The sequence below is a fragment of the Pygocentrus nattereri genome, chromosome 12 (genome assembly GCF_015220715.1).
Source record: "Pygocentrus nattereri isolate fPygNat1 chromosome 12, fPygNat1.pri, whole genome shotgun sequence".
Taxonomy (NCBI): domain Eukaryota; kingdom Metazoa; phylum Chordata; class Actinopteri; order Characiformes; family Serrasalmidae; genus Pygocentrus; species Pygocentrus nattereri.
The window spans coordinates 38,950,664-38,963,329 of NC_051222.1; the positions used below are offsets into that span (position 1 = coordinate 38,950,664).

The window sequence follows — 12,666 nt, forward strand, 5'->3', positions numbered from 1 at the left end:
AAGGCTCAATTTGGCCACAGTAGATTTGCCATTGATCATAGTGGATATATTGGGCAAAGAATGTTGGAGATGGAGCTGCCGGGCAGAAGGAGAAGAGGTAGACCTCAGAGAAGGTTTATGGATGTAGTGAAGGTGGACATGGAGATGGTTGGTGTGAAAGTAGAGGAGGCAGTGGATAGGGCAAGATGGAGGCAGATGATCCGCTGTGGCGACCCCTAAAGGGAGCAGCCGCAAGAAGAAGAAGAAGAAGAAGAAGAAGAAGAAAAAGATTTGCCATTGGTCATGACTCTTACTTGGTCTTCTGAGTGAAACCTCAACACACATAAGCCATGAATGAGGTGTGCAATAAGGTTTTGAGAAGTGAATTATTATATAACTGAAGTTTCTAATTTAGCTGTAAAGTGGATAGTGGAAGAACAATTGTTGTTTTTTTCTTGCTTTAATGTTGTGAATAAAGTACTTATATTACTTTAAATGTATTTATGTATCGTGAGTAGGTTACCTCTATAGTAGGTAAGCATAAATTATATCAGCAACTCAAATCTAAGAGTTACCAGACCCGACAAAAAGGAAGATTTGGCCAAAAAAAGAAATAATAAATATATAGAGGTGAGTGCTGGAAAGTTTGCTTTAGTGCTTATTATTTGTGGCTATTATATATTTTAACCTGAATAAAGCCTCTAACCTCTGTTTATAGACTTTGCTCCACCTATGAAAACTATTTCCTGTACTCAGTTTAATCACCAGGTAAAGAATGTGCTTTCACAGCTGCTGGAAATCTGTTTGTGTTTTTAACAGTCTGCTTGTTAGAATGTGTTAACCTCATTGTGGCACTAGAGGGAGCTCACACTGCATCTACTAAGGTAAAAGCACCGTCAGTTTCAGTAACCTGTTTAATAAAGTTCTATCTATCTATCTATCTATCTATCTATCTATCTATCTATCTATCTATCTATCTATCTGTTTGTCTGTCTGTCTGTCTGTCTGTCTATCTGTCTATCTGTCTATCTGTCTGTCTGTCTGTCTGTCTGTCTATCTATCTATCTATCTATCTATGGACGAGTTTACAGCAACAACTTTCAAAACTAGTTTATTCAAGGAATTGAGGTCGTATTATTTTTGTGATTTCCTTTTAAAAATATCATATATTATATCAGCTAATGGTAAAAAGTATGAAAACTATTAAAAGTATTTGATTATCATTCAGATTATTATTTATTTTATTTCATTTTTGACAATTCAAATACACTATACACTGTTTGGTTTAGTGTAGTGGGTAACAGCTCTGCCTTCTGCTCTGTAGACTGGGGTTCAATCCCCACCTGGGCAAGCACCCTACACTATACCAATAAGAGTACTTGGGCAAGACTCCTAACACCGCCTTCACCTCCCTGTGTAAAATGATCAAACTGTGAGTTGCTCTGGATAAGAGCGTCAGCCAAATGCCGTAAATGTAATGTAGACCAGTTTAGTCTTTTGCTGTTGGGCCTTTTTCTCATGCTCGTTGATACTAAAAATACATGATTCCTTGTTGAGTCTCTGAACTTTATCAAAGAAGACAAACAACACAATCACCAAAAACCTTTAATAAAGTTTATTGCCAAAACAAAAATTTTCAGAATTATTATGTAACACACACTCTGTGCCCTCATGCTCCAATTAAATGTACATTTCTTTTTATTCCTTATTATATAATATACACGGCATGCCCAAAGTATGTGGACATCTGATCACACCTATGAGCTTTTGGAATTCTCAGTCCAAACCTATGGGCAATAATATGGAGTTGCCCCTCTTTCCAGTTATCCCTCCTCCACTTTACTGTCCACTGCCAATGTTTATCTATCGAGATTAAATGGCTGTGTGTTTAATTTTATCCACCTGTTAGCAACAGGTGTGGCTGAAACACCTGAACGCAATAATTAGGAGACTTTTGGCCGTATAGTGTATGAAACAGTAATAGCTGTAGTCCAATGATGATTCAGTGTATCTATCAACACAATTCCTAAACCCCAGATCCAGGCAGAATAAGAAAATTTAGTTTTTCAGATTATAATGCTGCGTATATGCAAATGAAATATATATAAATGAATCTGCTATTTCTTAATGTATAATTTAACCTGACATCAGTGTGAAACAGAGCAGTTAATATGCGTTCACTTGTTACTCCACAAAGTGTATTTTTCTCTTGTGCTTGTGATTTTTAGGGTACAAGCCAGAGAACAGACTCTTGAAAAACCTCAAACCAAAATGCACACAAACTATTACCAAAGTGCTAAAACTTAACAGATCGTCATATTGAAAAATGGACACTGTTACGGCGCCCATATGTTTTTGCAAATATTTAATTATATGTGCAAAGCGTAAAGCTTAGTTTTAAACACAAAACTTTCTACACTTCCTGTTGGTTATAGTACAGGCTGTGATGGTATTAAATGTACAGGTTAGATGCACTCACTGTTGATTAGCTGCTCTAATGAAGCAGTCGCTCAGCTTCATCTTCAGTTTCAGTTTCATTTCCCAGATACCAGCAAGCTTTCAGTACATCTTCAGCTTTGTCTGCTAAAGCATGGGCCACTTTACTTGCTGCCTGATTTGGGGTGTCAGACGTCTTGGACATTTTGTAGCCTGACATCGCACCTTTCCCAGCCCCATACAAAAACAGTAAGCCAGCTTCAACTCCTGCTCCTATCCCAGTAGCAGCTCCTGCTCCAAGTGCTGCTGCCTCTGCCCCTGCAGCTGCCACAGAAGCTGCTGTAATCTCAGCACTGACTCCTGCTGCAACACCAATGCCAGCTAAAGCTTCTACACCTACAGCCTCTGGCTCCACTGGTGCACCTCCAGCTTGTGGTCTTTGATGAGTTAGTTTTCTCCATACTGCCCTTATAAGTCCTGGTACTAACACTACTGGTGCTGCCAATCCAACTCCGACTCCCAGCAAAGCTCCAAGTAATATTCCTACGGTTACACCAGCCAACTGTCTCTCTATCTTGGTTCTGACTCTCTCAATTGCTCGCCTCCTGATCGCAACCATATCCGCTTCTGTCATGTCTCTGATCTTCCCCTCATCTTTCATCTCCTGTATTATGTTATTCACTTCTTCCTTGATGGCTTTTCCAGTCTCTCCTAAAGCTTCGTTTTTGTACGGTTTGTTATCTTTTTCTATCAAGATGTTATTTATGGTCTTCATTAACTGGGTGAGTTGGAATGTGTTACTTCGGTATTCCCTGCTTTGGTCTCCACTTATAACTTCCCATTCTTCCTCTATATTGTCACCTGGATGTGACAGTATGTTAAACCATGGAGTTTCATCAGTTTGATTTGCCTGAATTTCTTCAACAATTTGGATCATAGACTGCTGAGAAATGTTAAGCTTTTCTAGTTCAGCTAACACAGCTGAAACTCTGCTATCCTTGCTCCAGTGCTTGTTGTCAATCACATGAACTCGATTTCCACATTTCTCAGCAAGTTCTTTCAATGTTTTCCTTTCAACATTACCTTGATTTATGAAGTCATGGATTGTCATGTTCTCTTCAAGATTATCACCATGTGTGAAAAGCAACACCATGTGAGAAAGAACATCACCACTGAAGTATTTTAGCAACTTCTTCACTGTCTCCTGGTTTTCCCTGGTGTATTTCGCTACCTCCAACACTAAAATAAAGGCATGAGGGCCAGGTGCACATTCTACGAGACTGGAGATTATCTCTGCTTTAAGTTGTTTCTCTTCCCGGTCAGTGTCAAAAAATCCAGGGGTATCAATAACAACAATATTTCTGCCGTTGATTTCTTTTTCATATCTTTTACAAATGTTTGTTTGACTTTGTGGTGAACAAGCTGGTTCAAACACGTTCACTCCAAGAATTGTGTTTCCAGCAGAACTTTTGCCAGCTCCAGTTTTTCCCAGGAGTAAAATCCTCACCTCATCCTCTCCTGAAAAACAGTTTGAACACATTCTTTACTCTTATGTAAATGTTGTGTTCTATTTGTGTTTAATCTGTTCCACTTTTAGCTGTGCATTCCAGTGGACAAAATGTTTAAATTCTTGATGGAATGTAACAAAAAATAAAAACTGAATAATGATTTTTAACCCAGAGGTTACATGGTCAGAGACTCATCACCAAACCAAAACCAAGTTGAACTAATGATATTATTATTGTTGTTGTCATTTTATTACTATCATAATTCTAATAATATATATTTTTTTATTATTATATCATTAATCCTTCAAAGGCGGAAACTGGCTCTTGGTACGTGGAATGTAACCTCACTTGGGAGAAGGTGCCAAAGCTTGTGTGGAAGGTTGAGAGGTACCAACTAGATATAGTTGGGCTCACCTTCACCCACAGTGTTGGCTCTGGAACCAAACTCCTTGATAGGGGTTGGTCCCTTTCTCTACTCACACAGAGTGAGAGAATCCAGGCGTGTGTGGGGATACTCATGAGTCCCCGGGTGGTTGCTGTGCAGTTGGAGTTCATCCTGGGATATGAAAAGGTTGCCTTAATGCGAATTAAATTTGCACAGAGGAAAAACTCTGACTGTTGTGTGTGTTTATGCACCAAACAACAGTTGGAGTATTTGGACTTCTTGGAGCAGATTTCAAAGTCTTGCTGGTAGACTTCAATGCTCATGTTGGCATTGACTGAGAGACCTGGAGGGCAGTGATTGGGAAGAACAGCCTTCCCGGTCTAAACTTGAATGACTGAATTGTTATTGAACTTCTCTGCTAGGCATGGATTGTCCATTATTTACACCAAGTTTGGGTCAAATGTCAATGATCGACTTTGTTGTCATTTCATCTGACTTGGGTCCATATGTTCTGGACACTCGGGTGAAGAGAGGTGCAGAGCTATCAACAGATCACCATCTGGTGGTGAGTTGGATCAGATGGCAGGGAAGACTGATGGTCAGACCTGGTAGACCAAAGGAAATAGTGAGGATGTGCTGGGAATGACTGGCAGAGGCCCCTGTTCTGAATGATTTTAACTCCCATCTCCTGGGAGCTGTTGATGCCTATCAATGCAGTAACTGAAGAACCCCCTGGTGGACACTAGTGCAGAGGGAGGCTGTCAAGCTGAAGAAAGAGGCCTGGATATCCCACAGTAGTCCTGAATCAGCAAATAGATACCAGATGGGTGCAGCAGCAGAAATGATGGCTGAAGCAAAATCAAGGGCATGAGAGGAAGTCCAGTTGGCTTAAAAGAGTTTCTGGACAACTATCCAGCAATTCAGGAGCAGTCAGGTGGCTTTGCCCAAGCTATACTTGGCAGGGGTGGAGAAACTGACTTCAAATTAGAATATTGTCGGTCAGTGGAAGGAGTACTTGTGGAAGGAGCACTTGTGGAAGGAGGGAGGATATGCCTCCCTCACAAGAGTCAGGGCCAGAGGCTTCTGCTGTGTCAGACTCCTTTTACCTGGTGGAGAACCCTGGGGTAGTTGGGAAGCTCCTCAGTGGCAAGGCACCAGGGGTGGATGAGATTTGCCCAGAAATGGTTTAGGCTCCGGACATTGTGGGGCTACAATGGTTGACATGCCTCTGCAATGTTGCATGCACCTCAGGAACAGTACCCTTGGACTGGTAGACCAGAGTGATGGTCCCTATTTTTAAGAAAGGGGACCACAGGGTGCGTGCTAACTACTGGGGTATCACACTGTTCAGCCTCCCTGGGAAAGTTTATACTGGAAAGGAGACTCTGACCAATAGTCAAACCTCAGACTGAGGAAGAACAATGCAGATTCCGTCCCAGCTGTGGAACATTGAACCAGCTTTTCACCCTTTTGCAGACTGTTGAGGGGGCATGGGAGTTTGCCAGCCAAGTCTACATGTGTTTTGTGGACATGGACAAGGCTTATGATTGTGTTCTCCAAGATATTCTGAGGGAGTTGTGTCTGTATACTCAGCATTAAGTCAGGCTCATTCAATGTTAGTGTTGGACTCTGCAAAGTTAGTGCCCTGTCTTCACACCTGTTCATAAAATTCATGGACAAGGTGTCAAAGCGTAGCCTCGGGCAGGAGGGCATTATATGTGGAGGCCAGAGGGTGGCATCTCTGCTATTTGTGGATGGTGTTTTCCTTTTGGCTGGATCGCATGGATGCCTTCAGCGCTCACTGGAGCGGTTTGCAGTTGAGTGTGAAGTGGATGGTATGTGGATCAGCACCTCCAAGTCTGAGTCCATGGTCATAGCCCAGAAAAGGATGGCATGCCCACTCCCGGTAAGGAGATAGGACTTGCCCCAGGTGGAAGAGCTCAAGTATCTCGAGGGCTTGTTCACGAGTGATGGGAAGAAGGATTGTGAGATCACTTGCAGGCTGGGACAGGCGAAAGCAGTAATCCAACCACAGTACCGGGCTGTAGCAGTGAAGAGGGAGCCGAGCCATAAGGCAAAGCTCTCTGTTTACCCGTCGATCTACATCCTCACCCTCACCACTGGTCATGACCATAAGAATGAGATAGCAAATACAAGCGGCAGAAAGGAGCTTTCTCTGTAGGAATGTTGCTACACTCTACTTGACAAGGTGAGGAGCTCGGCCATCTGGAAGGAGCTCAGAGTAGAACCGCTACTCCTCCACTTTGAGAGGAGCCAGTTCAGGTGGTTTGGGCATCTGATCAGGATCCCAGTGGGGGTTTAAATGGCATGGCCTACTGAGACAAGACCCCAGGGTGGTCCTAGGACCTGCTGGAGGGATTATATCTCCAAGTTGGCCTGGGAGCGGCTCAGTGTTCCCCGGACTGAGCCGGTGGAAGTTTTGGGTCATCTGGGAGTCTCTGCTCTCCCAACAGCTACCGTTACAGCGTGGGCCTAGTTACTTCAAGACAAAAAGTCTGAATAAAATATATATTGCAGAAAGGTGAAGCCTGAAGAAAGAACTAGATACTCTGAGACATTAGATATACTGACTTTACTCAATTTTCAAATACATACCATAAATGTTTGTGATTTCTGTGAAGTTAGACATTGTGTTGTAGTTTTCCTGAGAGTCCTTCACCTGTAATTATATAATATAATAATAATACAATTACATGTTATTTAGTGCAAAACATGCAAAATTAAATAATGTATTGGACCTTATTCAAGATGTCTACTGTAAAATCTGATCGTAAAATAAGCACACACCAATTTCTCCAATATAACAAATTATAAGAATAAAAATGGAAAATAACAATAATGCTGTGGTGTCCACCATGGGTTCCAGATTTAAATTGGAACTCTAAGGGTGTGGCATGCAAAGTTATTGATCACATGCCACCCCTCTCCCTGTAATGCTTACACTACTATACTACTAATTTGTGCACATGGTAATGCACATTGGAATAAACAAAATGCCTCCACCCATCAAAATAAACAATTTAAAGCACAGCTAGTGTAGAGGCTTCTTACACACTCTAAAAATACAGTATTTATATGTTATTCTACAACACAGTCACATCATTCTACTATTTTGAAAACTGAGACTTTTACATTTCACATTTTATTCCTTCCAGTAATTTTAACACTGTAAATTTTTGGTCAGTAGGGGGCTCTGTGCACTGATCCACCTCAAACTCTGCCTATGAGTACAGCCATTGGCACATGAGCTACTGAGCACTTTCATTTTATTGGCTACATCTGCACAATATAGGGTGTGCTTCATGTAAATGCTACCTCAGTGAGGTGCTGGTACACCAGGGCTTGATTTCACTGAAGCTGACTGAGCTTTAATCTCCACTTGTTCACTTGACGTACAAAAGTTTCATGAATCAAATGCAGAATTTTTCTTATGTCATTAACGGCAATCAAACCTGCATTTTAAAATGCAGTGTTGATAAATAATAGCCAGTCTAACAGTCATGCTGCAGCACAGCTCGCCTTCAGTCTGCCCAAGTTCAACCACGTCACCCCACTGCTGAGCTCCCCTCACTGGCTTCCTGTAGCTGCATCAGATTAAAACCCTAATGCTGGCCTACAAAGCCAGAAATGCACCAGCCCCTGCCGACTTGATGGCAATGGTGAAATCTCGAACTGAACCACGAGCCCTTCAAGCTTCGAGTACAGCTCGGCTTGACCGGAAGACAAGCGTGGAGAACGTTCTCTGTACTGGAGCCCAGGTGGGGGAATGAACCCCAGTCTCTCGCTGTCTTCAAACGCAGACTGAAGACCGTCTCTTTAAACAGCACGTCAATGAGCATTGAATTAAGTATTGATTGCAATATATTGTGCTGCACTTATATATCATGTGTATTGTAGTTTACTCTATTGTACGGCACAGAGTTCTGTGCTCAACTCTCTTCATTTTCTTTCTGTATCTACAGTGACATTTGTTTCTCTCAGTATCTGAGCTCAGGACCGTCTTTTTCTCTAAGCTATTGGTAACTAGCAAAGATACTTTCTCTAGATTGGCAAAGCACTTCTTGTAAGTCACTCTGGATAAGAGCGTCTGCTGATTACTGTAAATGTAAATGTAAATATGCTGATTTGATATTAATTTTGACAACTTGTCAGATTTAGGTTCTGCTGGGTTTGAATCAAATTTTAGAGTCCTGAAGTCGCCACTTACTTTTATATATCTAAGTATATCTAATTTTAAAAAGGGAAAAATAAAATTTATTATCTGTCCATCCATCCATCCATCCATTATCTTCCGCTTGTCCGGGGTTCGGGTCGCGGGGGCAGCATCCTAAGCAATGAAGCCCAGACCTCCCTTTCCCAGCCACTTCCACCAGCTCTCCAAGGGGGATTCCGAGGCGCTCCCAGGCCAGCTGGGCGATATAGTCGCGCCAGCGTGTCCTGGGTCTTCCCCGGGGTCTCCTCCCAGGTGGACTCGCCTGTGACACCTCCCGAGGGAGGCGTCCAGGAGGCATCCTAACCAGATGCCCGAACCACCTCAGCTGGCTCCTCTCGACGTGAAGAAGCAGCGGCTCTACTCCGAGTCCTTCCCGGATGACTGAACTTCTCACCCTATCTCTAAGGGAGAGTCCAGACACCCTGCGGAGGAAACTCATTTCGGCCGCTTGTATTCGCGATCTTATTCTTTCGGTCATTACCCAAAGCTCATGACCATAGGTGAGGGTGGGAACGTAGATCGACCAGTAAATCGAGAGCCTTGCCTTATGGCTCAGCTCTTTCTTTACCACAACAGACCGGTAAAGAGCCCGCATCACTGCTGACCCAGCACCAATCCGCCTGTCAATCTCCCGCTCCCTTGTACCATCACTCGTGAACAAGACCCCGAGATACTTGAACTCCTCCACTTGAGGCAAGAGCCTATCCCCGAATTTATTATCTGACTAAGCAGAAATTCTGTTTACTTGTATGGCAAAAAGTAAATACACCCATTCATTCATCCTATCATGACTAAAATTACAACCACCAAAAGTCATGGGTGCATCTATGACATAATTAGATGGGCCATAACACTCCACTCCACCGAAAAAGTTTACTAATAGTTGAGGGTAAGAAGTATTAATTCCGTAAGAAATACATTATTTGTTTAAACCGTCCCCAAGAAACATGGCATTAGCGGGTAAACAGTCATAAATGAAAAAGGAATTGCAGAAGAAAGTAAGTAAATAAATATAATATAGTATTAATGGTTCCTCCAGGTTGTATTCAGATGGTATTCTTGTGTGTGAAAGCCAAACAGTGATACTGAGCTCTTCACCCAGCCTAGCCCAAAACTGCTCTTAAAAACACCCTAAAATCTCATATGAATGAAAAAAGTAAACAAAAAATCATGCTGGCAACTCAGATTGTTGCCATGGGATGTCGCTTGTGCCAAAGTGAATGACAACCTTTTTGAAAGTGGAGTGCCGAGTGAATAACCTGGGAACTTTTACATCCAAGATCAAAAAGACTTGCTGAAAATGTGGACTTAGTACCTCTGATGATGGGCACTGATGACAAGTATCGATGGTGGTGGAGATGAAGACGTCTGCTGATGCAGTCGGTGTGTCCTCAGAGACAGAAATAGCCTGAAAGGAGCCCCTAACACAGTGCACCATAGGCACTCTAGCCTGAGCCCTTCACCAACCTCATTGCTGAAAACTGATCTTCTGTCCGTGCAACAGAGATCATCTGATAGTTCACGAAGTCTTTAAATCATCCCCCCTTCAGTGGTCCAGTTGAAGGACAGGTGGTGACTCCATAGGTGGTGGAGAGGACACATGGACTGCTGCTATGAGAGTTAGATGGGCCCTGAACATGTATCTTGCCTCAAAGACCCTTTCATTGCAGAAGACTTTGGCAAACAATGCAATGAGTTGCAAATGCCTCACAGCTACCACCAAGCCTATTTCCTCAGAATCAGTGCTCAATAGGACATGTTAAGGTTTTTGAGGATTTTTGGGCTTTGTGGAAGAATGCCTTCTCTACTTCTCTACTTAGCCCAACAACAAGAACTTTTTTATTCAGAGTAAGCCTGGGAAGGATTTATTGTCTCCCAGTTAAGAGGAACCACCTTCGATTGGGCTTGGCTGTGGGTTTTCAAGGGAAAGGTAACTCATTCACGGGGAAAATTCTGGGATCTGTACCATTTGATCTATCCCAGGGGTTCCCAATCTCAGTCCTGGTGAGCCTTTGCTCTGCACATATTTGTGATATCATTGCTTTACACACTGCTCCTAGCCAATAAGGAGCTTCTTAATTAGTTAACCAGTGGAATCAGCTCGATGAAAAAGAGCTGAAATATGTGCATCGTGAGTACTGAGCACCTCCAGGACTGGGATTAGAAATCTCTCTTCGTCCAGCCCCTGTGCTGCTGTGCCACGGCACTGAGATCATTTCAGCAGAGGAGGTCACCACTGAGGCGGCCAGAAGGTCGCCGGTTCGATCCCCTGAGCCGACTCTACATGACTGAAGTGCCCTTGAGCAAGACACCAAACCCCCAACTGCTCCCTGAGCACCATGGACAGGACTGCCCACTGCTCCGGGCAAGTGTGTTCACTGCCCTGAAGTGTGTGTGCATTCACTGTGTGTATGTGGTGTTTCACTGCACAGGTGGGAAAAAATGCGGAGGTGAAATTTCCCCGTTGTGGGACTAATAAGGGTGACATAACTGAAGCTCTGGCATTCACGGTGCTGCTGGAGAGCACTGTCAAGCCAGCACCTGGTCTCACACTGCTGATCAGTGCTAAGGTTGGCACTCCTTATCCAGTCCCAGCTCTCTCTGCTGGGCTGTGGAGCATGGGACCTGAGCTCTGTGCAGTGTAGGAACTCCAGAAAATGCAGCTCCACTGCCCCACAGCCCAATGTTGCGGGGCTTTATACCCCCTGGTCCACGCTTGGCATGGCATGGTGACTTGCGGCTACTCCAGAACATCCCGTTCCGTTAGTCAATTACTTTTATGGATATAAAGTAACCTGTGTCCATACAACTGAACCCCGTGTCAGCAATAGTACCCCAAATTTTCCGCAATGACCCTGAGCACATTATGCATGCTCTGTCTAAAACACATCTAATTAATATTCCTCCGGATCTTCAGAACTGTTCCCTTCGGTATTTACAACAGAAGAGTCTAAACATTTGCACAGATCTTTCACCGGCTTGTTCTCTTACCTTTGCAAATAGTTCACTGGTCACTCCGAAAACATCGGGTTTAGTTTTCTCACCTGAAAATGAGAAAAAATGCCTTAATTTATTCAAATAGGCACACAGTTCATGACAGACATTACAACTAACAGCTTTCAACGTGTTTGGTGAAAAGCGGGTAGTGAAATCAAACCAGTAAAGCCTCCTGATCTGTCTTTGACTGCGAGTGAGTTCACAGAAGTACTGCTTTTCTTTTTGATGAAGGAGCTCTGAAGACCAATCAACTAGCCTTCAGCAGTGGGCTACATTTCTATTAGTGGAGCCCGGGGCTCAGTGAGTTCCGCAGTTTGTTAATGAAAAATACTGTAACCTTAGCTTTGTTTCCTCTTTTTCACAGCTCTGCTTAACGTTGCGTTTCAGCCTCTTGTCGCTCTACTGTTGCTTTATAGTGGCTGCAGCTGCAGCCCGTTGAAGAAATCAGGCTTCATTTGTGAATTTCCTTCAATAATAAACGTGGAACCAATGGGTTTGCAATGGGTTAAACTGCAGCTATGTGTGTGAAGCTGGTTTGTTTTTGATGAGGACAGGCCACTTTTCATGTGAATCGATTATTCGCTATGCATAATGTAATTTGCCTAGACGCGCAGAAATGGGAATGTCATAAAGATTCATTGCTGATGATATAAGCATGTAGAGATAACATCTCTGCAACAGGGTAATCCATACGTTTAAAACGACACCTTTTTGAAAGTCTACATTTAAACATCATTTTCTTTGTATCATTTGTCTGAAAGATAGCCGTCTTACCTCCGACCGTGCCACTGGAAGCTCATATGTTGGTGCCGAGGTCTGCAGTCTGACTCAGCAGAGCGCTGAGTCTTCTGAAACGAAACAGGTTTTTTTGTTCCTTCCTGTCAAGTAGACATTTATAAGTGTGGGTTATATTAATCCCTGACACAGGAAACAGCAAGCAGCGAGTTATTTAGTGTCACAAAGCTCTGACTTAGTGTTTCATTTCATGCAGAATTCTGGGGTTGGTGACTACTGGTTTATGGCATGTTTAAAACAATAACAGTGGCAAGAAAAATTCTTTGGAATAACCAAGTTATCTGCATTAATTGGTCATAAAATGCAATGTGTTTTTCGTCTGAATCACAAGT

General features: G+C 43.0%; 1 protein-coding gene across 1 annotated transcript; it reads right to left on the reverse strand.

Moving 5' to 3' along the window:
• Window positions 1-1,578: 1,578 nt before the first annotated feature.
• On the reverse strand, window positions 1,579-12,389 carry LOC108411616 (GTPase IMAP family member 7-like). Its single transcript, XM_017683271.2, has 4 exons — window positions 12,314-12,389; window positions 11,534-11,586; window positions 6,925-6,988; window positions 1,579-3,933 (listed from the first exon to the last, which is right to left on the reverse strand). Exons 3-4 carry the CDS (start codon window positions 6,956-6,958, stop codon window positions 2,474-2,476), a joined length of 1,494 nt encoding a protein of 497 aa, XP_017538760.2. The 5' UTR covers window positions 6,959-6,988; window positions 11,534-11,586; window positions 12,314-12,389; the 3' UTR covers window positions 1,579-2,473.
• Between the last annotated feature and the right edge of the window lie 277 nt (window positions 12,390-12,666).